Source organism: Tiliqua scincoides, chromosome 2 (genome assembly GCF_035046505.1).
Source record: "Tiliqua scincoides isolate rTilSci1 chromosome 2, rTilSci1.hap2, whole genome shotgun sequence".
NCBI lineage: Eukaryota > Metazoa > Chordata > Lepidosauria > Squamata > Scincidae > Tiliqua > Tiliqua scincoides.
In genome coordinates this window covers 109,513,715-109,541,080 of record NC_089822.1, presented here as the reverse complement: position 1 = coordinate 109,541,080, position 27,366 = coordinate 109,513,715, and the positions used below count along the sequence as shown (strand labels likewise).

Sequence of the window (27,366 nt, the reverse complement as noted above, 5' to 3'; positions counted from 1 at the left end):
CAAAAAGAATATGAAAATGGCTGAATAGTGGCTTCCAACCCTTTTCATCTCATGACACACTGAGAAGGTGTTAAAATTGACAAGGCACACCATCAATTTTTTGACACTGCAGTGTCTTGTCAATTGTCAAAAAACTGATGGTGTGATTCACATCCCCCAATGGCCCTACTAATATATGACCCTCCCCCAAATTCCTGTAGGACACTTGTGGACCATACCAATGTGCCATGGGCAGTGGTTGAAAATTGCTGGACTAGAGACATACACCTTTATAAAATTACACATGAGAAAGCTAAAAGATTAATGCTTCTCTCTTTCCACTCCCACCCCACCCCCACAGGGTCACCCAACAACATTGATTAGCAATAGATTCAGGACATTCAAGAGTCCTTCTCCATGGAATGTGAAACTAACTTCTAGAATTTGCTATCAGAAATGTGGTGATTTCTACTAGCCATCAAAGTACACATGATGTTTATCAGTAAATCATCCTTGGCCCTGACAGAGTAAAAAATTTTTTTTAACAAATAGCAACTGGATTGCCCCCCCCCCCCACTATAGATCAGAACCACGAAGGAATAGTAGGGCTTTAATTCAACCCCTCTACAGTCCCAAGCCAGTTGTAATTGAGTTCAATGGAATTTCCTCCAAAGTAAGTGTGTATAGGACTGCTGCCAAAATAATGGTTTGGGTTTTTCAGTTTTTTGTGTTGTTGTTTTTTTTCAAAAAAGCACTTTCCAAAACTTCTTGTGCCACCCTTGAGGCATTAGAATAGAATCCTATAATAGAGTCTTCATTAATGTATCCAACTTTTTTGAAACCTGTGCATTTACTTGCTCCTTCAGCTGATATAGGGAGATTATGCTAGAGTCTCTGATCGTTTAATGCTCAAAGCTTGCCCAGATGTCCACAAGAATGATAAACAAGAATCCCTCCTAGCACTACACTCCACCTTCATCATACTTACCTTGGTCTGGGCTTGGAGCTGGGCTTTGATGAGCTCCAGGTCATTTTTCAGGATCACATGAGCTTCTGGGCTCAATCCTGCAAAAGAAACACCTCAGCTGAATCCATAAACCAGATCTAGGGCTTCATTGAGTTGCTGCCAGAGAGATGATACTAACTAGCCCTGCTGAAGAGGTTGTTGCGTTCTTGCAGGCTACACAAAGTGGCCCTCAAATCCTACAACAAAACCCACATTGGGCTCAGTGGCAGCAGTGTTGCCCACGAGTGCCTTTTTCCCCCCTGGGGTTTGAACTAGAAAAGAAAGGAACAGGTGTATTGAAAATGAACCCCCTAGCCCCAGCACCACCAATCTCATGCCTGAAACACAGGAGAGGTAGAGAAGGAAGAGACTGACACTCAGGAAGTGTGCTTCTCATTGCAGGTTAAAGCAGGAAATTCCCAAACCAGAAAATACTGAGTTGATGCTGCTGTTTCCCCTGCTTCCTTCCTGACATTACCAGCACACTTGGGCTTACTACCCGCATCCCGACCAGCAACCCACTGCTTCACTGCATGGATACAAAGAAGAGAGCATCACTTACCAGAGGGCTTCACAGCAACCATCTCCATTATGTCCTGTTGCACAAAGAAGATGAGAGAATTCCCATCAGTCTTGCTTCAATGGGCTAGGTCTGCCTCATAGGCACTGGAACACAGACCCATAACATCTCCACAGAGCCCGGTAGAAATGGGGGTGGAGGGATGAAATGGCCTGGCACCCATAGGCACAGAGATGAGCACTGGCTAGAGTCTCTCTCATGCTCTGACACACAAAGTATGTGAAATAACCTTATTATTTCAGGTCATTGTGATTCCACTCCCAAGGCACAATGTGGCTGGATCACAATTCTGGGCTAGACAGTTTCTGTCTTTCCAGTGAATGATGTCCACTAATCCATGTTGGAGTGTGGGATTTCCACTCCCAACCTTCCTTTAACAGCACACAAGTGCTTGGTCCCATGCCACTCTCTTATGGCCCAATAAAGATGCTTACTGCGGATCCAGTACTGCCTGCCCGGGACAGGTACCAGTTAGGTGAGGTCGCCCGACACGTCTCAGGCGTGGCAACGGACCTCACAGATGACCCCTAGAAGAAAGATGCAGACTCAGAGATTCCTACATTTCTATAGTTTGAGTTTGAAACACAACCGAAAAAGGAAAAATCTAGGCAGCAAACATTGGGGCAGAATGTCAGGGCTGGAGTTGTGCCCCCACACACATGCTAGTTTTCTTTTGGAAGATTAAGCATATAGAATTTCTCATGCTCAGGAGCTAACCAATAATCACATCCAGAGTCAGCATGGAATCCTTCCCCATGGGAAATTGGCTAGTTTGTTCTCTCCTGCAGCCCACGGCTTGGTTCACTTACTAGACGCTAGACAGGAAGCTAGAAGAGCATGTCCAAAATCTTCTTCTCCCAGAACCTCAGTACTTGTTGCCTTTCTCATGCTATTCAGCCTACCTGGTGCTGACTGCAAAGCCTCAGAGCAAGGACTGCACAACTTGTAAGAACAGGCACTTCGTAGAAAAGACACCAAAAGAGCAAATGGCTCCTGCTGACTCGGGCTGCAATTCTGTCCACACTTTCCTGGGAGCAAGCTCCATTGACTATAATGGGACTTACTTCTGAGTAGACAGGCATAGGATTGAGCTCTCAAGCAAGTGAGCCATTCCTGCCATATATTGTATACACAGCTTAACTCATGGCTGGCACTTAATGAAAGGTAGAAGTAAAGGTTACACAGACTCCTTGATTTTGAGCTGCTGGAGGAGTGATATACCACCAGATGGTGCTGCCAGGCAATTGTTTTTCCCCATGTTTCATTCACAATCCCAAAATTTAGCCTTTACTAGAACTGTGGACAGCCCTGTAGCCAGAATTGTTGAGAGATACGTGGGAGCGGGTAGGGGAATCATTGCAGATTAACCATAACCTAAATACAGGGAGCCTAATATGTGTAATGATATCTCAGGCCAACACACATTTTGCTTCCTTAAACGTTACACCAATTCCTGGGTATATTTGGGGTGCTGATTCCAAAAATTGCATCCATTTTGCCCTATCACGGCTAGTTTTGGAGATATAGCATAGCCTCATTAGTGAATGGTTCAAGCAGCTTCCTCATGAGGTTCCTCATGGCTTCCTCATAAGGAAGCTGCTTGAACCATTCACTAATGAGGCTATGCTATATCTCCAAAACTAGACATGATAGGGCAAAACAGATGCCATTTGTGGAATCAGCACCCCAAATTCATTTCAAACCACCATGAAGTTTGGGAAAAACTTCTCTGACCCTCAATTTTGTAGTCCTGTGTATTTAATGGCATGGAGTACTGTAATAAAATTTAAAGTGATAACATTGAAAAGTGATGTGCATATTGGTCATCAGTTATCCCACTACATTTACATCCACTGGCCAAAACACCAGGAGATGGCAGCAGGTTGACTTCTTATTAAGCAATTGAGAAGTCCACTGTGTGTGCCTATTCCTTATAGCTCCACAAATTAAAAAAAAGAAAAGAAAAGAACTAGAAGCCTCTCTCCTCCCGCCCCCATGGGCAAAATCCTAACCAATTTTCCAACAGCAAGGTAAGGGCAATGCAGCTCTGAGGTAACATTCCCTTACCTTGAGGAGGCCTCCATGACTGTTAACCAACTGAAGGATGCAGCACATGCCCCATTGGCACAGCTATGTCAGAGCTTAGTTGGTTAGGATTTGGGCCTACATGGGGAAATGGTTTAAAAGTGAGGGAAGAAAATATCCTGGCCAGTCTTCTTAGCTACAGCCCTGATGAGGAGTGGGGACATTGACCCCAGTTAGGAACCCAACTAGAACCAAGGTGTGTATACTGTGTTGGGGAGGGGAATAGGGTTTCTGTGGCTGTCAAGTCCTGGATGTAGGCAGAGGGCACAAACTTTGCAGGGAGTTAGAGGGGCTGCAACACTGTAATTCTGTATTCAGTACTGGGTAGGTCTCTGCTGCTAAACCACAGTGTTCAGCTTTGGGGCTATTGTGTGATTGGTTGTGTAATAGCTGACACAAATCAGATACGAGGGCTTCTTCCTACTGGGCCATGCTGCTCCCTGCTTCTGAAATGACTCTGTCAAGCCCCCAACCAGGCAGTCACTTCCTCAACAGGAACACACACAGAATCCCCAGGGAGGCAGACTGCAGCTGCATGTGCACATCTCCACAGCACTACAATCCTATCCACACGTACCTGGGAGTAAGCCCCATTGACAATAATGGGATATACTTCTGAGTAGACATGCCTATAGGCTTGGGCTCTAACCCAGCATTGGCATTTGGAAGAGAAACTAGAACAAGACATTTGGAATCCCTCTGAATGCATAGCCCAATCCTAAGCATGTCTACTCAGAATAAGCCCATTAGAGTCAATGGGGCTTACTCCTAGGTAAGCATGGATAGCACTGCAGCCTTACAGCCCAATCCTAAGCATGTCTACTCAGAAGTAAGTGTGGATAGCACTGCAGCCTTACAGCCCAATCCTAAGCATGTCTACTCAGAATAAGCCCATTAGAGTCAATGGGGCTTACTCCTAGGTAAGCGTGGATAGCACTGCAGCCTTACAGCCCAATCCTAAGCATGTCTACTCAGAAGTAAGTGTGGACAGGACTGCAGCCTTACAGCCCAATCCTAGGCATGTCTACGCAGAAGTAAGTTCCATTAGAATCAATGGGGCTTACTCCCAGGTAAGTGTGGATAGGATTGGGCTAGATAAGGGATGAGGTGCTAGAAGGGGGAGCTGCAGTGGGGGGCAGGCACCCCCGACTTTAGCAACTTTCTTGACTCTCAGAACAGCTGAGGGGGAACTGCAGTGCTGGACCTCAGTTGCTGGGAGTCCCCGTGGTTCTGCCTCCCCCCGGGGTTGCCCCCCAGAACGGGAACCGTCGCTGCTCTTTCTGGGCCGTGGAGGAGCAGCCTTCCCTTCTCCCCTTTTACCTGCGCCGCCAACATCCTCCCCGCCAGCGCATCCATCACCGGCGCGCCCCCTTGCCCGCGCCGCCACCCAGCCACAGCGCTCGGCCGCCCGGCTCAATGAGCGGGCGGGGAGGAACTGGGCGCCTGGCCAGCTCCGCGCTGTGCAACAAAGGGGCGCGGCCGCGCGCAGCCTTTCATGACGCCACAGCTCCAGCCCTGTAAGGGACGGGCTGGGCGGCCGCGAGGCGGGGCATTGCGCTGCTGCGGAGGAGCGAGGCGGAGAGGAAAGCGCTCAGCCAGGTCTGGAGGACGGGAAGAGGTGGGTGCTCGCCTCTGCTTTTCTTCTGGCTGCGGGAGCAGGAGAGGCTTGGCATGGGCTGCAGACACGCGTCCTTCCTGCTGCCCCTGGCCGCCTTTTCTGACGTTCAGGACATCTGTTCTTGTACTTAACAGCCCAGTCCTAGGCAGGTCTCCTCATTGTGTTCAGTGGGCCTTACTCCCAGGAAAGTGTGCCTTGGAGCCCAATCCTATGTGCACTTACTTGGGAGTAAGCCCCATTGACTATAATGGGACTTCTGTGTAGAAATGAATAGGTTGGGCTCTTAGTAGTTGTGGGCAGCGGATGGATTTGCGCTCGTGCCGTCTGAGGGCACAATCCCTATGCATGCTTAGTCGGAAGTAAGGCCCACTGCGTTCAATAGGACTTACTCTGAAATAAGTGTGCATGGGATTGCAGCACAATCCTAAACACGTCTGCTCAGAAATAAGCTTCATTGAATTCACTGGAGCTTACTCCCAGGAAAGGGTGCATAGGCTTGCAGCTTGACAGCACAATCCTGTGCACGTCTACTCAGAAGTAAGTTCCATTGAATTTACTGGAGCTTACTCCCAGGAAAGCGTGCATAGGATTGCAGCCCGATTTTGCATTGGCTGCGCAGTCCTAAAACGCGTGTATGCGGAAGCGAGTCTCTGGATTCCATGGGAATGCGTCTGATCTTTCGTGTTGCCCAGCTTAGGAGAAGAGGAACGCCCCCGTGAATTCGGTGGGGCTTGCAAGGAAACCTGCAGGGTCGTCGTGCCGCCCATCCTTCTGCGTTTCAACACGTGTGGGTTCATCTTGTGGGGTCTGCACACTATCTTTGTGACCTGTTCTGCCCCCCGCTCCGGGCATGCAAGACCCGTGGGCGTTCCCTTCCCTTCTGGTTGCTTGGACTTTGTCCCCGAAGAACTCTGTACAGAAGTGCCCCTGGGCTGGGCAGAAGGGGCACCACCTGCTTGTCCCAGGCAAATTATTAAATCAGAATGGAGACTACAATACTTGGGGGGCTGGAAAGATGCGACCCTGGATTCTGGTCCTTCTGACTTCCCTTGCAACAGGATTGTCATTCTGTTCACACTAGCCCCCCTAAGCAAGACTTGGAGCCCAATCCTATGCATGTCTACTCAGTAGTAAGTCCCATTATAGTCAATGGGACTTACTCCCAGGAAAGTGTGGATAGGATTATAGCCTTAGCCTCACCTACCTGGGAGTAAGCCCCTTTGACATGCATAGGATTTGAGTAGACATGCATAGGATTGGGCGCATATTTCCCAGTAAACCTGTTTTAGGTTTTGAGTTGGGAACAGAACAACTCTGGTGGGGGACACATCATTATGGAAGAACAGTGAAATACTGGAATCTTCCAATATTGCCAAACCGAATTTTTGGCACCATCCGGATGGATCTTCCTTGTAAAAAATAAAGTGGCCTTAGGAGGAAGGTGGGGCGGGGGAGGCCAAGGGTTTTACATGGGGAAAAGTTTGAGGCTCCCTTGAGTGGCTGCCTTGCTGAACTCAGACATAATACTTAGCTTGGGTGTGTGTATATGTGTGTGTGTGTGACTTGGCCACAAATGTAAACTCTTGCTACTTTTTTGGACACTTGCTAAGTTTTACAACTAGTTTTCATGTGCATCCCCCATCAGACTTAAATGTGAAACACACTTAATTTAGAGCTGTGCAAATAAGAGATGTGATTTGGTAAAAGCCATACATATTCAAATTGTATCTCTTTTAGGTGTCTTATTTTGTTTTGATGTGTTAGTTTAATAATTATAGCTGGAAACCTCAAAAACTAGAAGTGGCACAGGCCTCTCTGGACCTCTGAGGAGCATGAATATTTATACAGTATATCACTTTTGAGTGTTCAAGGTGCCTCATGTACACCATTTTGTTGCAGTTGTTCAATAAGACTCTTATAATACAGTAGCAGGTCTTGATTATAGCCCTGTGGCAGGGAGGGGAGGGGTAATTGCAGCTTCAAGTGGGACTTGCCCTAGGTGCTCTGGTGAGTTCATGTCAATCATGAACTTCAAATGGGTCTGTCCTGGTTTGCAGCTCTGTGTTTTGGCTGAAGAGCTACCTCTGCTTTCTGTAAACATACAGGGCATTGCTCTGCGTATGTGCCCTGCACTGGATGTTTGCCTCAGCAGCCCTTCTTATCTCCTTCTGCCAGCTGTTGATCTGAGCTGTTTGGGACAAGCAATAGAGGTTCTCCCAAAACCTGATCTTCCTTAAATATAAATATATACTGTATGATCAAATGATTTGTAGCAATAAAAGTTAATATCTAATAACATTAAACTGGAGAAGATCCTCAGCTGAGTAAGGTTATATAAAAACAGCTTCCAAAAACACCTTGGAAGCAACATACTGAAGTAAAGACATCAGAGAAAAAAGCAGATGCAGTTACTAAGCAAAATAGCTAGTAAAATAATTGCTTTATTAAAAGAATTTTAATATTAAAAGAATTTTTATTAAAAGAATTTGAGGGATTCTGTCAAACATATTATCTGGGCTAAGCTTGATATATAATCCTCCCAACCCCACCCCTATGTATATGGGGGGGGCAGTTCTGCTCTATCTATGTTGGGAATGGTACCTCTTGTTTTTTAAAAAATCCCCTTGTGTTCTTTTTTCGAGGTAGACAGCCCAATCCTATCCACACTTTCCTGGGAGTAAGCCCCATTGACTTTAATAAGACTTACTTCTGAGTAGACATGCATAGGATTGGGCCAAGAGTGAGGTAGTTTCCCCATTGCAAGTATCTCATATTCTGATATACCATGGTGTACCAGAGTTGGTACTGTCATATACCTGCATCCAACATAAATCGATCTGTATTTTTAAAATTTATTTAATAGGACCAAGAATATAAAGGTTTGTTGTCTGCTCCTGAATTTCCAAGCTCTGTATTCTGGGGGTTAGGGATAAGTCAGGGGAGCATTTGCATAGGGTGACCCCCCCCATCCCATCCCCATAAGCAAGAACCACATAAGGCGGCCCTGGTTGAACTGATCTGTTTCTGTCTTCCTTCCATGCAAGGCAGTGGTATTCTGTTGGGTTACTTGAGAAACCTATTTGAAGTACTCTTTTAGAAGCTGCTTGGGCTGCCTTAGCCTGAGTCAAATCTTTCTGGCACTGTCCAACCATCCCTCTGTTAACAGGTGGATAGTAGCAGGACTCCCCAGATGTCCAGCTAGCCACCCTCTGGGCAAGGTCTTTGTGTCCATTCAGTACTGCTACCCATATGCATGTGGGGATGGTAATGAAAACAATGTTGTGGAGTCTCTTTTGGGGTGTTTCCCCCTCCCCTCACTCCTTGTTTCTGTTCACCCACTTCTAGGTCGATTGCTACAGAGATGCCCACAGAAGGGGAACCTGGCAGCTTCATTAGAGCCACCCAGCTCTTCACTCTCTCCACAGCTTGGGGGATGCAGGCATGGGTAACCTTTATTGCAGGTGTGTGGTGGCTTAATATGTTTTAGCCTATTATACCTGTTCCATCCTAAAGGTGAGGAAGATCGAGGATAAAATCCCTACTCAGCCACAAAGCTTCTAGTCATGATCTCTCAGTCTCACCTCACAGGGTTGTTGCAAGGCCAAAAGGAGGAAAGGAACCATGTACACTTCCCTGAGCAAAGGGTGGTATAAACATGTGAAAAATAAATGTTTGGAGGTGTGCCTGGGGAGGTGGAGAGAAACAGCTGGGTATGGTGTACACTCTTCTAGTGCAGTACTGGTAATCCCTATTCCTTTTACACTAAGGTGAGGTCCTGCCACCTCCCAGAGCTTTGCTCTGAATCCTGTTTGCTGATCTTGGATCTTATTTCTTTTTTGTGGCTTAGAACAGAACGCAGCTCTGCCCACCTGCTGTAACCCTTTCTCTTCTCTATGCAGGGTTTGTTCTTTTCCGGAGTGTGAGCCGACATACTTTCGGCTTGGTACAAAGCAAGCTGTTTCCCTTCTATTTCTACACCCTGCTTGGCTGCACTTTTCTGAACCTTGCCATCTTTGCCGCATACCACCCACGAGAGCTACTCACTTTCATGGAAACCATTCAGGTACCAATCAGGGATTGCAACTTTTGCTTGGGACCAGTGTATGGTTAGGAGATGCTCATTTACATAGGCATGTTGAGAGTTTCTTGAGCTTCACCATAATTAAAGGGTTAAGCCATTTCTGCCCAATGTTGCATATATGCAACCAGGACAAAACGTGTACACCTGTGGGCTGGGCAAAAATGGGTTAAAATTGCCCACATATCAGCCATTGAAGGATGTAAGTCCCCATTCCACTAGCCCAGTGTTTCTCAAACTGTGGATCAGGACTCCATTCATTTCAATATTTTATTTTTAATATATTAGACTTGATGGTACCCTGGTAAGCGACTGCATTTGGGAAAATGTCACAGATCTGTACATTTAACAGGCTACTATGAAGATGCTTTTAACAATGTTAGCCAATGGGACTTACTCCTGGGTAAATGTGGTTAGGATTGCAGCATAGGATTATTAAAAATTTTCCTGCTTGGTGATGTCACTTCCGATCACAACATCACTTCTGGTGGGTCCTGACAGATTCTCATTCTAAAAAGTGGGTCCTGGTGCTAAATGTGAGAGAACCACTGCACTAGCTAATCCAACCCAAGGAACATTCCTTAAGAACATAAGAAAAGCCCTGCTGGCACAGGTCAAGGACCCATTTAGTCCACCTTCCTGAATCTCATGATGGCCCATCAGATGTTTTGGAAACACATAGGACAAGAAGATACCTGTATCCCAGTGGTATTCAAACTGTGGCTTTGCGATGCCCCAGCCTGAAAGGGCTGGAGGCAGCAAGGAGGCAGGGAGGAGACAGCGACAGGATCCCCAGGATTACACTTAGGGGGCTGCAGGGACTGGGATGCACTCACCAGTCCCTGCAGCAGCCTTCTTGGGGTGCGGGGAGCCCTGCACGAGTGTCTGCAGGGCTCCCCGACGTTCTAAAAGTGAAAGTGGAGCGATGCTGCTCCACTTCCGCAAAATCAGAAGTGGAGCATGATCGCTCCACTTTCACTTTCTGCAAGCTGGGGAGCCCTGCAGACACTAGTGCAGGGCTCCCCACACCCCAGGACGGCTGCTGCAGGGACTGGTGAGTGCATCCCAATCCCTGCAGCTCCCTGAACAACATGATCCTGGGGATTGTGTTGCTGCCTTTCCCCCACCCCCACTGCCTCCCACCCTTCCCCTGTAAGGACTTACTTAATTGTTCAAAAAACATGTTATAAAGTCCATTCTGAGGATGTTATAATGTTTTGCCATCTCAGTGTAACATGTTGCAAGCTGGTTTTGACTGATAAAGCCCAAAGTCCATGGCCTGGTTTCAAAATACTCTAGGGTTTCTTTCTATAACATTCTATCACAATCTCTCGGGTCAGTGGACATGCTCTACACGCCAAGCAAGGATATCCAGCACACATGAGCAAGAAGGGTTCTTGTGACCGATAAACACTTTGCAATACCTTTGCCCTGGTAAATTCTCCAAAGCTTCTGTATTTTTCGGAAGCATTGTAAGACTATTCCATTTGAGCTGCCTTTGCGCTGAGATAAGACATGCTATTACTCATGCTGTATTTTATTGCTTCCCACAAAGGGCCTTTTGCAATTATTATTAAGAATATTTGTATACTACTTTTCAGCGAAATGTAGTGTACAATGCAAAATAAATCAGTAAATGGTTTCCTGTCCCCAAAGGAAAAGATGTACAGAGGAGACTCCAGCAACAGCTTCTGGAAAAGATGCCCATGCTGGGTTGAAGAGGGACACTTGCTCTCCTCTTGCTATATATAAGGGCTCTTTGCCCAAAGACACAAACTAGAAGTTTAATTTAGATGTTTATAACCCATTTCCTCCAGACTTTCTATCCTCTCTTCAAGTATGAGCATATACCCAGACAACAAAAATAAACCAGCCCCATCAGGAAAGTTGTGCAGCTTCATACCTGAATGCCAGAACTAATCCCAGTCCATTGTGTCCTCTTTGTAGATTGCACTCTTCTTCACCTGCCTCATCCTGACTGCTGTTAATGCCTCCTGGTTTTCTCCGGCCACCACCAAGACTATGTTGAAGATGCAGGCGGTTGAGAGGGAGCATGGTCTCGGGGAGGAAGTAGGGCACTCATCCCAGCGGGAGGCTTACCAGCTTCTAAAGGAGAAGGATGCAAAGTATCAGAAGCTGCGCCAGAAATTCTTCACATACCATGGCCTGTCCTCCCTCCTCAATCTGGTTTGTGTCATCTGCACAGGTGTGAATTTGGCATGCCTAGCACTGCATCTAGACAGCCTGTAGCCTGCAGGGCCTGCTCTGTCCTTCAGTTCCCATCTTTTCTCCCTGCTCTTGTGACAGGACTTATTTTCTAAGGCACAAAAACTGGTGAGTTTTTTTCCTAAAGCACTGACTGCAGCCTTGCCCTGGGCTGTGCTATTCATCCAAGTGGAAAGAGAATCTGGCAGTTGCCGAGAAGAGTTGATTGGTGATGGGACCAATGCCCTGGAAAAGCCCGAAATGGAGCTGTCGTGTAGGACGAGATTGGATAACCTGTGAACCAGCAAGGGGCTCAACCAAGGAGAGCCAAAATGACCAAAGAGTCTTTGGTCATTTTTCTCCTGTGTCCAGACAGGCTGATTTTGACACAGGTGCACGAATACATGTTATTCCTGCTACTGTGTCTAAAATTCAGCATGGGTAGCCGCAATTTGAAACAACATTAAGAGGATGGCTCTAATTATAGGCAACTGAAGTGTCCCCCTTGTTTGCCCCAGCCACTCAGAGCCTGCATAAACGGAAACGTTCTGTACTCGAAACACCCTGTTTTGTTCCTTTAGCAAACCACCTGTAGTGAAAATCTCTTATTTCCCCTCCCCCCCCATTTTGGACTCCTCCAAGATGCCTCAGCACCCTAAAAAGGCTGCTGAGTCACCTTGATGGAGTAGCCATTATCCTGGGATGCCATGCTTGGAGCATCTTCAACTTGCCCATAGTGGGTAAACAAAGAATCTTTAATTGGAGCCAGCTCATTGGACCGTGAAGGCCACCTGACATCCAAGAGTCAGAATCCCAAGTGCCTTCCCCCAAAATTATCTGTCCCCCAGAAAACAGGGTTAATACTCATTGGCTATCTAAAGCCACCCTCCTTTTTTGGTGTGTTGCCCAGGACTATTGTTGGAAGCAGCTGTTGCTTCATGCATATGTGAGTGGGGTAGGGATCATACTGAGGGTGCAATCCTAACCCACTTTCCAGCACTGACATAAGGGCAATGCAGCTTAGAGGTAAGGGTACAAACATTCCCTTACTTTGAGGAAACCTCTGTGAGTGCCACCCAACTGCAGGATGCAGCATACATCCCATTGGCCATTGTGGGAAAGTTGGTTAGGATTTGGGCCTCAGCTAGTTGGGGATTTGTTGTTTTCAGCTTACGTTTTGACCTCTGTGTACCAACCTTTATTGCCCACCCCTTTCTTCTCCTTTTTTTTCATTGATCAGTGTCTTGGTCTTAGCTCATATACTAAAACAATCACTACCTTTTTTGCCATCTTTCAACTGATCAATGCCTTTCTTCCACCCCTTGCTTTTTCCATTCATTGATTTGATTCTTCAGCCCTTTAATAAACTTCTTAAATTTTTACTGTTTCATGTGCGTGGTTTCTGTTCAATCTGTAGGGAGCAGGTTCTCAGACCATTACTTTCTACTACCACTCAAAGGATCCCTCAGATTCGAGGGCTGCCTGGAAGAGAAATGGGTCTGTCCTCTTTCAGCCTGGACATCCTCACTGTGGGGGGTGGCGGCGGTAAAGAGCTGAGAAGGGTGCTGCTGCTAACCACTGCACCCAGGATTCTTATTTAAACTCAGAACCACAGTAGTATTACCTGCAAAGGTAATGGACTGCAAAGACAAGAATCAAAATATAACTACGTAGTTTATTCAGAGATCCCAAGGAAGATGGGGGGAGCTTAGCTGGATGGACACATAGCAAGAGCTTGATCAAACGGATGCAGTAACCAGTAACACCCAGCAGATGGTGCTGGATGCTATTTGAGAACAAAGTTCACAACCCCCACCACACACACCAAGTTTGCAAACTGGTTTGAAGTGAAACAACAGAGCAGAATGAAAACAAAAATTATGTGATGCATCTAGCTAGCAAGCAGTTCCTATCATTAGCTTTTCACATTGTCCAAGTGCCCTGCACTTTCAGGAGAGTGTCTTCTTGGTGCCAGCATTAGGGTCCCATAGTCAGATAAAAACATATAGAGCTTCCTTCTGCTTGGAGCTGAATGACATAGGTGAGATTATGTCATCAAGCTACCTGACTGGTAGAGAGGAGACCACCTGGCCTCCATCCCACCCCTTTCCCTAGATAGACAGGTTTGCTCCCCAATTGGCCAAGCATTTCTATTTGTAGGCTGGCTAGCTACCCCAGGAAGGGAAGAATATTCCCTGAAGAATTTTAGCTGCTGAACCTGCATAAGAGCTGGGGGGAGGAATTAAAAGTGTCCAAAAATAGGACAGGGCAGTAACAAGGGCAGATCAGGTCCAGGAAGAGAGTGGCAGTTGTGCCTGCCAAATTCTAACCACCTTCCCAGGTCCAATCCACCTTCATAAATATTACTGGTGCAGGTCCAAGTTGACCAAAAGGGCCAGCAGGAGCTTACCCCAGGAAGGGGACAAATGTTCTCCCCCCCCCCCCCCAAGGAGGCCTCTGGAGGCCAAAACTCCCCCTCAGGATGCAGTGGGCACCACACTTTCACTGCAACATTGCCATGAAGGGAGTTAGGTAGGATTGGGCTAAATAAGTCTAAGTTTCAGGGTAGAAATAAGTGGCAGGAAAGGGGGAAAAAAAACACACTCCAAATACACATGAAAAGAAATAAGGAGGCTTCCACTAAGAAAGAAGCAGGCAAGCCTAGAGGGGCAACACCAGATCTGGAAATTACAATGGGCTTCACATGTTCAGCTGTCTCCTGGTCAGTGTCATGGGAGGGCAAGAAAGAGATGCAGCACCCCTGTACCTCCACTTTGGAATATTCTCTGAACACTGAATTGGTATGCTGAGGAATCACTTGGCCTGTCCGGAGAGGCCCAGGTATGGCACTCCTAGGTGTAATGATTCAGATTCAGATTGTAATGACTCTTGGGGAAGTTCCAATATTTCTTTGTTGACAGGGAGATTTTTTTGCAGCAGTTGTGTTGCCATACACAGATGGAAGAACACCTTTTATCTGTATGCACAATTTATTTAACTGCATTCTTTTCCTGCATTCTTTTCTTTAACCATTTTCCTGCCTTAGCATTCAGGATGGTTTACAATTTTAAAATATTATATCAACAAGCATTACCAGAGAAAACCGGATGGCACCTCTTCTTTTGCCTTGCCTTCCAAGTACACAGATATTAAAGATCCCCATAGGAAGATGAGGGAAGGACTTCCCCATGAGAAGACCCCAGCCATCACAAGCCAAGCTTTCCAAGAGGCGAATGTGTACAGGGAAGCCTGCATTGCAGGGCTCTTGCAGTCAGGCAGTGTAGCAATACATCTTTTCCTTGCTTCTCCCCCTCCCCACATGTCAAGAGGCTCACTTGAGAAGCAGAAGGTTGTGGAGAAGAAAGAATGCATCATTTTAGCAGCGGCCAAGAGAGGTGTTTTGCAGTAGTTAAACTGCTGGCTCCTTCCCTGGGGATTGTCTGAGATGAATGTATGAAAAAGAGCTCATCCTGTATTATGTGCATGCATTAAAGTCAAGTACATCAATCAAGACTGCTGGGCTCAGTCTTTTATATGTTGATAGTGAACTGTCAGAAAACCTTTCTGAGAATGAGAGGCAACAAGGAGATTGTAAAGAGGGAATGAGCCCTATCTGAAAAATATCAAAAGCTGCATGTCTGTGTGTGTGTGTACACACACAACTGATGATGTTGTAGACCTGAGTTGCATTTAGTCAATACCTAAAGGCTATGTCAAAATAACAATAGCATTCACAGTTATTGCACGAGTTCTCCATAGAGGAGATCCTTTGGGATCCAGCCATCATCCATTCGCACGACATGACCAAGCCAACGCAGGCGTCTCTGTTTCAGCAGTGCATACATGGTAGGGATTCCAGCACGTTCCAGGACTGTGTTGTTTGGAACTCGTGCAAGGAAAGCGCCCTACAGGTAGACCACAGCTGCGATACAAGGACATCTGCAAGAGGAATCTGAAGGCCTTAGGAGTGGACCTCAACAAGTGGGAAACCCTGGCCTCTGAGCGGCCCACGTGGAGGCAGGCTGTGCAGCATGGCCTTTCCCAGTTTGAAGAGACACTTGGCCAACAGTCAGAGGCAAAGAAGGAAGGCCCATAGGCAGGGAGACAGACCAGGGACAGACTGCACTTGCTCCCAGTGTGGAAGGGATTGTCACTCCCGAATTGGCCTTTTCAGCCACACTAGACGCTGTTCCAGAACCACCATTCAGAGCGCGTAACTATAGTCTTTCGAGACTGAAGGTTGCCAACAGGTTCACAGTTATTCACAATACAACAGAACACCCCAAAGCCCTCCCTGCATGCCAGAAAACTCTTAAGATGGGCAGAGTAGGTGACAACCACAAACAATGGCTGGCTACCAAGACCATTTGGAGACCCCTCAGAACAATAATCCAGGTGTGCCTGGAGGAGAGGCATGACTAGCTGTCTACCTGTCTACCAGGAACGATCAAACTAAGGCCTTAGGACTGTTTACAACAATACTTGTGCTATTGTATTATTCCTCAGGAAGCAGCAGTGGGCCCTCAGCAATTGCCCAAGGATGTTGACCCCCTGCTCCCTAGTTGAAGTTCAATACTGTTGCTGCACTGTCTCTTTATCTTTCTTTGTTGAACTTAAAATGTAATCCTATACACACTTCCTTGGAAGCAAGCTCCATTGAACACAATGGGACTTCTGAGTAGACATGCATAGGATTGTACTGGCAGTGCCTTTATTCAGTGTATTGCGCATAGCAGTTTGCTTATAGTCCCAGTACACTGTTAAATAACTTTGTTTAGCAGGAAATAATTTATGGTGGCAGTAATAAAGTATCACTGTGCATCAAGCCCTGCAGGCTGTAATAGGAATCCACAGTTCCTACCACTACATTTCAGTTAATTAACTCAGCATAGCTGTGAAGATGTGAATGGTTTTATCTACCTTTTTTCTTCTGAAGTTGTTGCCAATATTCATAAGAACATAAGAACAGCCCCACTGGATCAGACCATAAGCCCATCTAGTCCAGCTTCCTGTATCTCACAGTGGCCCACCAAATGCCCCAGGGAGCACACCAGATAACAAGAGACCTGCATCCTGGTGCCCTCCCTTGCATCTGGCATTCTGACATAGCCCATTTCTAAAATCAGGAGGTTGTACATACACATCATGGCTTGTAACCCGTAATGGATTTTTCCTCCAGAAACTTGTCCAATCCCCTTTTAAAGGCATCCAGGCCAGATGCTGTCACCACTCAATTTTAGTGGATGTCCCCTGGTTCTGGTGTTATGCGAGAGTGTAAAGAGCATCTCTCTATCCACGTTATCCTTCCCCTTTGTACGTCTCAATCATGTCCCCCCTCAGGCGTCTCTTTTCTAGGCTGAAGAGGCCCAAATCCTTTCCTCATAAGGAAGGTGCCCCAGCCCAGTAATCATCTTAGTTGCTCTCTTTTGCACCTTTTCCATTTCCACTATGTCCTTTTTGAGATGTGGCGAACAGAACTGGACACAATACTCCAGGTGTGGTCTTACCATCGATTTGTACAACGGCATTATAATATTAGCCGTTTTGTTCTCAATACCTTTTCTAATGATCCCAAGCATAGAATTGGCCTTCTTTACTGCCACTGCACACTGGGTCGACACTTTCATCGACCTGTCCACCACCACCCCAAGATCTCTCTCCTGATCCTGTTCATTGTCTTATTCTATGTGGGCTTGATTATTGTAATGCCCTTCTGGTTAGTCTTCTTTTGTCCCATCTGAAACCACTAATATAGTCTCCCCTCCACAATTCATTTCATTTTTCTTACCCATAAACAGACTGCATTTCTCATCATCATATTAATCATATTAATACTTGCTTCTTTTCCCTTACTGTGTCCAACATAAAATTCTCCTACTTACATTTAAATGCCCATACATTACAGTATTCTATTTTCTGTACTTTGTTTATAGTTCTCCAGGAACTCTAGGTTCTTCAGATAGCAATCTATTTCCTCTGCTTATTAGAGCCCCCTTTTCCAACAATCAGCAGAAAAAATTCTTTTGGTATTGTAAACTCTACTACCGAGCTAGTTTTTGGTTTCCAATATACACACAGGAGCAGAAACAGTTAAAAGTTCAAAAGAAGATACTTTACAGTACTGTACTAACAGTTTACAATCTTCTGAGGCATCACAGGAATCTACAGTGTAAAGAACAAAGGACCCTGAATTAGTGATTCCCAAACTGTGAGTTGGGAACCACTGGTGGGTTGCGACCTGATTTTTGGTGGGTCACCAAAGGGTGAGAGAAAGATCAGATAATTGCCTTAAGCTTCAAGGCTATTCAGAAATCAGAATCTGTAGCTGCTAACTACTCTGGAAAGAGCTTCTGCAGTTTGCAAGACAGCTGCTCACTGCCCTGCAAGGAGCTGAATAAATACTGGGAGATAAATGTTTGAGGGTCTTTTTTGGTTATTATTATAAATAAAAAAAATATTATTTCTTTCTAGATCTCCTTTTTTAAAGGTTGGTAAACCTGGGAGCATCCAGATACAGTGTCATTTTAAAAAGACCCACCAGTTTGAGGACCACTGCTATATACACTTACATGGGAATAAGTTCCACTAGACTATGGGGAATCCATTATGGGGTACAAGCCATGATGTGTATGCGCAACCTCCTGATTTTAGAAATGGGTTATGTCAGAATGTCAGATGCAAGGGAGGGCACCAGGATGAGGTCTCTTGTTATCTGGTGTGCTCCTTGGGGCATTTGGTGGGCCGCTGTGAGATACAGGAAGCTGGACTACATGGGCCTATGGCCTGATCCAGTGGGGCTGTTCTTATGACTAGTGTTTCTCAAACTGTGGGTCGGTGAGCCAATTTCAGGCGGGTCCCCATTCATTTCAATATTTTAAATATATTAGATTTGATGCTACCATGGGATGTGACTGCATTTAGGGAAATGTGACAGACCTGTACTTTAGCAAGCTACTATGTATATTCTTTTAAAAATGATAGTAAATGGGACTTACTCCTATGTAAGTGTGGATAGGATTGCAGCCAAGGATTGTTAAAATGCTCCTGCTTGATGATGTCACTTCCAGTCATGACATCAGTTCCGGTTGGTCCTGACAAATTCTCATTCTAAAAAGTGTGTCCCCCGTGCTAAATGTGAGAGAACCACTGCACTAGACTAATTTCAGTGGCACTTACTTCTTGTTTTTGAGAATATGTCGTCATCATCAACATCATCATCAAGAATATTTATATACTGCTTTTCAACAAAAAAGTTCACAAAGCAGTTTACAGAGAAAATCAAATAACTGAATGGCTTCCTATCCCAAAAGTGCTCACAAAAATACAAAAGAACACCAGCAAATAGCCACTAGAAAAGACACTGTGCTGGGGTGAAGAGGGACAGGTACTCTCCTCCTGCTAAACTGGAAAAAGTGTCTCTTTGCCCAGTTAGCCTGGACTCCTGAATGCTGGTCTCTTCATGCAGAAGGGGATGCTCTCCAGCAGTGTCTGCCCACTCTTCAGGGACAGAGCTCAGGAGACTGAATGCTGCTTCTTCAATGACGAGAAAGACAGGCATGTGGGAGGAAAAAAACATAGCACTTGCAGGTACCACAGAGAACAAGGTAAAGGGTCTCCGGCATCTGGACAATACACTGCCCTCCAGAAGCCTGCAGGTAGCATTGCACCTATACTCCAACACACTTGACAAGATGAAGGATTAAACTTGCTATCTCCTGCCTTAGCACCCTCATTGGCATCCTTCTGTCTCGGAAGACTATGGTATCGCGCTCTGAAAAGTGGTTATGGAACAGCGTCTAGTGTGGCTGAAGAGGCCGATTCGGGAGTGACAATCCCTTCCACACTGAGAGCAAATAGTCTGTCCCTGGTGCGTCTCCCCAACTGTGGGCCTTCCTTCTTTGCCTCAGTCTGTTGGGCAAGTGCCTCTTCAAACTGGGAGAGGCCATGCTGCACAGCCTGCCTCCAAGCGGGACGCTCAGAGGCCAGGGTTTCCCATCTGTTGAGGTCCATTCCTAAGGCCTTCAGATGCAGATGTCCTTGTATCGCAGCTGTAGTATACCTGTAGGGCGCTTTCCCTGCACGAGTTCTCCATAGAGGAGAGCCTTTGGGATCCGGACATCGCCCATTCTCACGACATGACCAAGCCAACGCAGGTGTCTCTGTTTCAGCAGTGCATACATGCTAGGGATTCCAGCTCGTTCCAGGACTGTGTTGTTTGGAACTTTGTCCTGCCAGGTGATACCGAGGATGCATCGGAGGCAGCGCATGTGGAAAGCGTTCAGTTTCCTCTCCTGTTGTGAGCGAAGAGTCCATGACTCACTGCAGTACAGATGTGTACTCAGGACGCAAGTGTACTCAAGACTTAGCACCCTGTGTTTGGAATTCACTGCCCCACCCAAATATCTTTATGATTCAGACTCTCCTACTCTTTAAGAAGCACCCAAAGACTTTTCCTCTAAGGTTTTCCCAAAGCTGTTATGGTTTTGTTATAATTTTGGTTTCTCTCCCTCCATGGTCTTTCCTTACTTCCCCTCTTATTTGTACGTTTGTCTATTTCGATTGTAAGCTTAAGGGTAGGAACTCATCACTGTTTTTTTAAAAGAAAAAATATTGTTGCAGCAAGATGATTCTTGTGCTTTCTTGGATACTGCAAGTGTCATACTGAAGATGATTGTGCAAATGTCCTGGGCACTTACTGAATATGGTTTCTGATGTAACTAAAGTCAAGTGACACAATACTGCACCAGTCACAGTCAAAACATGCTCAAACATGCTGCATCAAAATAGATCGAAGGTATATATATAGATGGCTTCTCTCCAAGATGCTCAGAAATAGTAAACATAGAAATACGATGATTATGAAGTTGTAAAGATACTCCAAAGCTAATAAAGAGCTGTACAAACCACCAAATCATTTAAGGGCTAACGGAAATAAAAACATTTTGCAATTATTGCGCACTTTCAGCACTTCCTTTGGCAGGTCAGTTCACAGCAGGGGAGGGACAAGCACGTACAGTATTTGCTTTATTTGTTAGGTTTGTGCTATTTGCCATAAGGCCTCAAAGTGGCAAATCATATCTGTTAATATAATACAATCACAGTTTAAAAACAAAGACAGAAAATTAGCCAGGGATGGTCCAGCTCTTAGCTGCTACCATCTTAATCAGAGGCAACAATGGAACAGTAAGCAGAGAGTCTTGAGTCCACACTTGAAGGAGGAATTCTTAGGGGTAGTAAGACCTTATATAAAAAGGGGGGTACTCTATCCTTTCAGATTACACAGGTTTAGGATATCTAATGCAATTGTGCAGGTTTAGGATATCTAAGGCAGTGGTGCAGGATATAAAAGTCATGCTTAACAGAGCCCATTTGGTCTGAACAGAATCAGTTGTTTTAAGAATACCAGAGAGAGAGAGAGAGAGAGAGAGTTAGCCAAGAAAACAGAGGCAACCCAGCTTTCTGACCAGAACATGAGGCTTAAACAACAATTGTTGATACAGTAAGGCTAAAATTGAAGGTTAAGAAGACACAACAGGAGAAAGCAGCACCAGGTTGGGGCAAAACCCTATGCTGGGTTCCTTAAGGTACTCTTCACCCACGCATTGATTGGGTGCCATCCCAACTATGAGGCTCCCGCTTCAGGTAGCAGTGCAGATTGGCTGGGAATGTCCATTGCCATCCTCTCACTTGTCCTCACTGCTTCTCCTCTGCCTTCTGTTCCCTGGATTAGAAAATGACAGAGTGGAAAACAACATATAGAAGAAGCCAGTGCTGAGCTACAGCGCCCTCAGCTGGGCAGAAAGTCTTGGTGCATCCATGCTATCATTGCTCTTGTACTGAGAGTTCAGGGGTCAGCCGTTAGGGGACACTTTGATGGGTACAGGCCTTCAACTAGTGTCCAACCTGCCTGATGCTACTGCGAGAGAAAGTAAGATGGTAAGTGGAAAAGGAAGAAATGGGCTGGATCAGAAGACCAATCGTTGGAGGAAGCTTCAAGCAGCAGCAGTAGTGAAAGCAGCATGACCCAGAAATCTTGCAGCAGACAGAAGCAGAAACCAGGGCTGTAGCTAGAGAGGAGTCGGGGGGGGGCATTGCCCACCTTGAGTCAGCAGTTTGCCCACCTTTGCATTTATGGGTCTTTGATGTTTCTCCATACTTATCCTTTCATTTTGCACACCAGTATACATACCCAACATAATTGCCCACCCTGAAAAAATAGTCACACACCCACCTCTAGAATCCTGACTACAGACCTGCCAGAAACCCATTGCATTTGGCAGGGAACACATCTTCCTTTCATATCCCCATACCAATGTGAAAAGTTTCTACCATCCCAGAAAGTGAGCAAAATGTTATTTATTTCTCACATTTTTATACCATCTTTCGTCCAAGGAGCTCAGTTTGGTATACATCAGGGATGTCAAATCCATTGCATACAGAGGGCTGAAGTTAGCATTCATGGTGCCTGCTGAGGGCCAGAAGTGACATCATTAAGCAGAAAGTGACATCATTAAACAGATGATGGCCAGAAATAAGCATTTTGTTCTCACATGGATACTAATTAAATGTGCAAATCTTGATCATATTTTCAAGATATGAGTGAGTCTAATTATCAAGCTAGGAGAATCCAAACGTAGCAGGGGATGGATAAATTGCTTCTGGGGACTGCTTATGGCCCATGGGCCTTGTATGTTTGACACCCCTGGTGTACAAGGTTTCTTCCCTCCCTTTGCCCTCACAACAACAAGGGGGAGAGTAACTGTCCCTGTGAGTTAGGTGAGGCTAAGAGATAGTGACTGACCCAAGATCACCCAGGAAGTTTCATGACTGAGCAGGGATTTGGACCTCCAGGTCGAAGTCCAAATCCCAAACTACTACACCATCCTGGCTCCTAATATGTAGTATTGTGTGTAAAGTCTATGCCATTGTGCGTAGCAAAGAGACACTTGAATAAACTAGCACTCCCTACAAAGCAGCTGGGAAGAAAATGGACTTCCCTTGATTTTTTGAAGACATTGCTCACATTCTGTTCAGCAAAACTGGAGTAAGAAGAGCAATAATTACTGTACAATACTGTATTCCCTTTTAGAATATATGAAAAAGTCATTCACCAAAAATCAAAATTTTGTGAGAGGAATAATAGTGGAAGAAATACAAGATCTTTCACTTCTCTTGCTGAAAATATTTAACAATCAGGACTTAATGTTTCAGCGTCAGATCCCATCTAAGCATCACTAGGTGGTGCTATGTCCTAACCTACATTCTTCTAAAAATTCCTAGAGATCTGCAAACAAATAATGCTAGAATTACTGTAATAGGGAACAGGGTAATAGGGAAGTCTCATCCTTGCCCAACTCTTTTGGTTCTCTATCACTTTCCAGTCTCCCATTCTCAAAACATTCGTTACTGAGATCACATTTTTATCCCACTCCAGCTCAGACCAGAGGCTCCCAAAAGGGTTAGCACGTTTTTGCCAACCTCTGCAGTTGTGCTCTGAGCTTCAAACATGGACAAGCAATAACATTCATTGCTATACAGTACATGAAAAAGCTTCTGCTGCCCTTAGCAGATCAAGTTGCTGCTTAAGACAAAAGACCCTAGCTGAGTTGTGTTTTTTTTCTCTTTCCACTCATCAGTCTGTAACTCAGGCCAATCTTCTCATCCAGCTAATGGCCAAGCAGAGAACTGCTTTGGGCAAACCAATAGATACTAGCAGTGCCACAGGGGTTCCACCTTAAAGTGCAATGGGAAATAATCTGGCATTGGCTACCAGTAATCTCTGGAACTCAATGGAATTAGACAAGAGGCAGAAGAGCCACAAAGCCCCATGTCCCTATCCCACCATGAAAGAGGCTAGCTTTGAGGGAAGGCAGGGCTCCTTGCCCACCTGGAAACATTCTCTAATTCCTAATGGGCCTTCTGCCTGTCTATAGAGGGCAACAACCCAAATTGAGGGAGAGAGGTGAGAGAAGCACTGTCACCATACCAGAATTGTTTGTAACAAACTCCCTTCCTCAAGAAGCCTGTACAAATAATGAATTGTATTAGGGAGACCCACATTTCAGGCAGAAGTTGTGCAATTACTAAGCCTTACCAAGCAATGCAGGCAGCTGAACCACACCCAATGGTGAGAAGGGCCCAACAGAAAGGCCAAGCACAAAGGGGTAGCAGGAAATAGTTCAGGATCTAAGGAGAAATCAGTTGCAGTTTGCAGGAGCAATAAGACCCCAGCCCCCCACTTAGGCAACTACTACAAAGAAAGCTCAAGAGGAAATCAGAAGTGGATTTTCATATATAAACTCAGAGGCCAAGGGGGGAGACTCATGAAAACCTCCTGCAAGCAAGAGAGAAAGTGAGGAGTGGATTGCAGGAACCAGAATATAATATAAAAGTGTGGGTTGCAGTTTTCATTTTGAAAATGTCTGCAAGAGAGAAAGCAGTATTGAAGCACCATCCCCCAAAATCTCTCACTTGTAGACTGTCTTGTATATGTAGGTCATGGGGTGCAAAAAGAACCATTTTGTTCTGTAAACCACTTGGTGCATTTATTCTAGTGTATAGTGTAATAAAGAGGCTCTACCTTGAGCCACCATTCACCTAGCTCCAGCTGGTTTCTAATAAAACACAAAAAATAGAGTGGATGCTTGACGCTTGCCCACCCCTTCCCTACTTGCAAGTTCCACTGCTATAAAAAATATGTCTTTACCCACCGTGCAATTAACCTGTGGAACTCCTTGTTGCAGGATGCGGTGACAGTGTCTGGCCTAGATGCCAAGGGGATTGGACAGGTTTCTAGAGGAAAAGTCCATTCACAAGTTACAAGCCGCAACCTCCTCATTCTAGAAGTAGGCAAACTTTGAATGCCAGGTACAAGGGAGGGGCACCAGGATGCAGATCTCTTGTGTGCTCCCTGAGGCATCTGGTGATCTACTGTGAGATACAGGAAGTTGGACAAGATGAGCCTTTGGCCTGATCCAATAGGGCTCTTCTTATGGACTTACTTGTGGACCTGTACCTAGAACTGGTGGGCAGTGTGTGTAGGCCATCTGCATAAGGAGAAGTGTTGGGGATGATAACAGATCACCTGTGTCAGTTCCCTTAGATTAGAATGCAGAAGTCTCCTGCTAGAGGCTACAATCCCATTCACACTTTCCTGGGAGTAAGCCCCATTGACTCTAATGGGATTTACTTCTGAGTAGACAGGCAGAGGCTTGGACTCTCAGGCTGCAATACTATCCAAACTTTCTTGGGAGTAAGATCCATTGACGCTAATGGAAGTGAGTAGACATGCATAGATTTTGCTCTCAGGCTGAAATCCTACCCACACTATCATGGGAGTAAGCCCCACTGACTCTGATGGAACTTACTTCTGAGCAGACAGGATTGGGCTTAGAAACCATGTCACTACCACTGAATTACCTGTGTGTGTTAAGCAAAGAGGAGTCCTCCAGAGACTGCAGTCCCGTACGCACTTTCCTGGGGTTAGCCCCACTGAACTCAATGGAACTTACTTATAAAGTAGACATGCCCAGGATTGGGCTGTGGGGCCCTCCTTGCGGAGTGCATGTCGCAAGCCTGGAATGAGGATGAAAGAGACGTTGCAAGGCACACGAGAAAGAGGGAAGGAAGCGAGGCCAGCGGCCACTTGCTGCCTTGCCGCTCGCTCTCCCCCCTCCTGCCCCAGGATGGGAGTGGCTGGATGATGTGGAAGGTCGACTGCTGAGGTCTGCTGCGGAAAGGCGGCCCGGGCACACCTTCCTTTTTCGGCAGGGTGGCTCTTCTCTCCCGTGCAAGGCAGGAGCCAAGACCTCCCGCACAGCAGTCTGGAGAGGCGCAGGAGGAACAGCCCGGGCCCCGCGCCGACAGCAGCAGCAGCAAGGGAGGTGAGGCTGCAATCCTCTCCACACTTTCCTGGGAGTAAGCCCCGTTGACTAGAATGGGACGGACTGCTGAGTAGACATGCATGGGATGGGGCTCCAAGGCTGCAATCCTCTCCACACTTTCCTGGGAGTAAGCCCCATTGACTAGAATGGGACTGACTGCTGAGTAGACATGCATGGGATGGGGCTCCAAGGCTGCAATCCTCTCCACACTTTCCTGGGAGTAAGCCCCATTGACTAGAATGGGATTGACTGCTGAGTAGACATGCATAGGATGGGGCTCTAAGTGTGGCTTCTCGCTGGGGCGTGCAGGCTCCCTCTGAGCGCAGAGAGAGGCGTGGGGGGGTCGCGAGGATCGTGCCCTCCCGGAACAGCTGCTGCCCGCGGCGCTGGATTGCCAGGAACCGGGGAGGCGCCGCCGCTGCCTCCGTGCCAGGCAGGGCTGGGGATGGCAACTGCCCGGGTGGAAGGAAACTCCCCCTTTGGGACTTGGGGAGGCGAGGCAAGGCGGTGGTTGTGGAGCGGAGGAGGGGGAATGCGGTGCTCCTGGGGCTGATCCGGCGAGGCAGGCTTGGACCTGGGCTTCCTTGAGCCGTTGCATGTCTACTCAGAAGTATTGTCTTCAATGAGGTCTACTCCCAGGAAAGTGTGTCTGGGATTGCAGCCTTAATAGATGCGGGATAATTACCGCCCTTTGCTTTTTTCCCTCCTCCTCCTGCTGCAAAAGCCGCTTAAGGCTGCAATCCTATGCACACTTTCCTGAGAGTAAGCTCCATTGGGGACAGTGGGCTTACTTCTGCGTAGACAAGCACAGGATTGGGTTCTAGAATCCCGATTTAACCACAAGTATTGAACTGTTCTCCCCACCCCCACCCCCAGAAAGTGGTAACTGGTTGTGGGGTTCAGAGACTGGTTTTCATGTGCCTGGGAAGAGGGCAGGCAGCCTTGTCGAAATTCTGAAGCTGCCATAGGTATATGTGGGGCCAAGTCTCAGCCCCCTTGGCATGATCTCTGTATGAATCCAGTGGTTAGTGGTAAAGAGCTCAACAGTGCAATCTTGGGCATGTCTACTCAGAAGTAAGCCCATATAAGTAAGTTAAATGGGATTTACTCCCATGTCAGTGTATATAAGATTGCACCCCCAACCAGCTGCAAGTGCCTGGATATTAAGTTTGCTGGTGTTTTGATGCTGGGGTGCGTGATGCTGTTTGGGGTTCCATCAGGGGATTCCCTTAAGTATGGAAAGGCTTGAAGTTATGCAGCCTCCTATATTAATTTTGGGAATAGCCCAACTCCTGGTGCAAGAGCAACGCCAATGGGAGTTTAATCCTGAAGACAAGTGGGATGAGAGTGGGTCAGACCTACAAGCAGTGTAGGTGTATTTTTTTTGCCAGACTCTGTTCTTGTACTTCTGACAGCAGCTTGATGTGCTGACACTAATAGGTGAGAGGTTCTTAATTGTTTGGGGTATAATAAATTCAGTTAATGATGGTAATTATATTGCATCTCCATGCTGTGAAGACCATGTACTGATTTCTGCACATCCAGTAGCTGTAAAAGGCACTAAAGCAGGTCAGGCTGGACTTTTTCTGGTCACTTGGCAACCCTCTACCTATAGGTGGACAGGAGGTTTGGCAAGGCTGAACATCTCATGTCCCTGGCAGGTGCCCAGAACTTGCCAGGCTATGTGTGTTCCAGTCAGTGATCATTAGGAGTGGGCAGGGCACCCGCAGGCATGAATGCCTCTTCCTGGTTTACGTGGCCTTCCCTAAATCAGGACTGTTTGGGTGGGGTGCAGAGAGGAATTGTTGTGTGTTGAGATTTATTCACATTTTCATCACTTAAAAAAAATCTATCCAGTAGCCTGCCCTAAGTCTTCATCATAAAAGCAAGATCAGAAAAAAAACAGCAAACAAGATCAGTATTGCCTTAAAC

General features: G+C 46.3%; 2 protein-coding genes and 1 long non-coding RNA gene across 3 annotated transcripts in view; 2 read left to right on the top strand and 1 right to left on the bottom strand.

Annotated features, from left to right (window-relative positions):
- Nucleotides 1–928: 928 nt before the first annotated feature.
- LOC136639778 (uncharacterized) lies at nucleotides 929–2,084 on the bottom strand. The gene is made up of 3 exons (XR_010793729.1): nucleotides 2,000–2,084; nucleotides 1,548–1,581; nucleotides 929–1,044 (listed from the first exon to the last, which is right to left on the bottom strand). It is a non-coding gene; the product is annotated as an uncharacterized lncRNA (long non-coding RNA).
- Nucleotides 2,085–5,188: 3,104 nt separating this feature from the next.
- TMEM205 (transmembrane protein 205) lies at nucleotides 5,189–12,931 on the top strand. The gene is made up of 4 exons (XM_066616927.1): nucleotides 5,189–5,268; nucleotides 8,614–8,729; nucleotides 9,168–9,331; nucleotides 11,294–12,931. Exons 2-4 carry the CDS (start codon nucleotides 8,630–8,632, stop codon nucleotides 11,594–11,596), a joined length of 567 nt encoding a protein of 188 aa, XP_066473024.1. The 5' UTR covers nucleotides 5,189–5,268; nucleotides 8,614–8,629; the 3' UTR covers nucleotides 11,597–12,931.
- Nucleotides 12,932–25,321: 12,390 nt separating this feature from the next.
- The window catches only part of RAB3D (RAB3D, member RAS oncogene family), a 36,100-nt gene continuing 34,055 nt past the window's right edge, over nucleotides 25,322–27,366 (top strand). The window contains exon 1 of the mRNA XM_066613567.1: nucleotides 25,322–25,434. The gene's annotated coding sequence lies outside the window, so the exon portion shown is untranslated. The remainder of the gene's footprint in view (nucleotides 25,435–27,366) is intronic.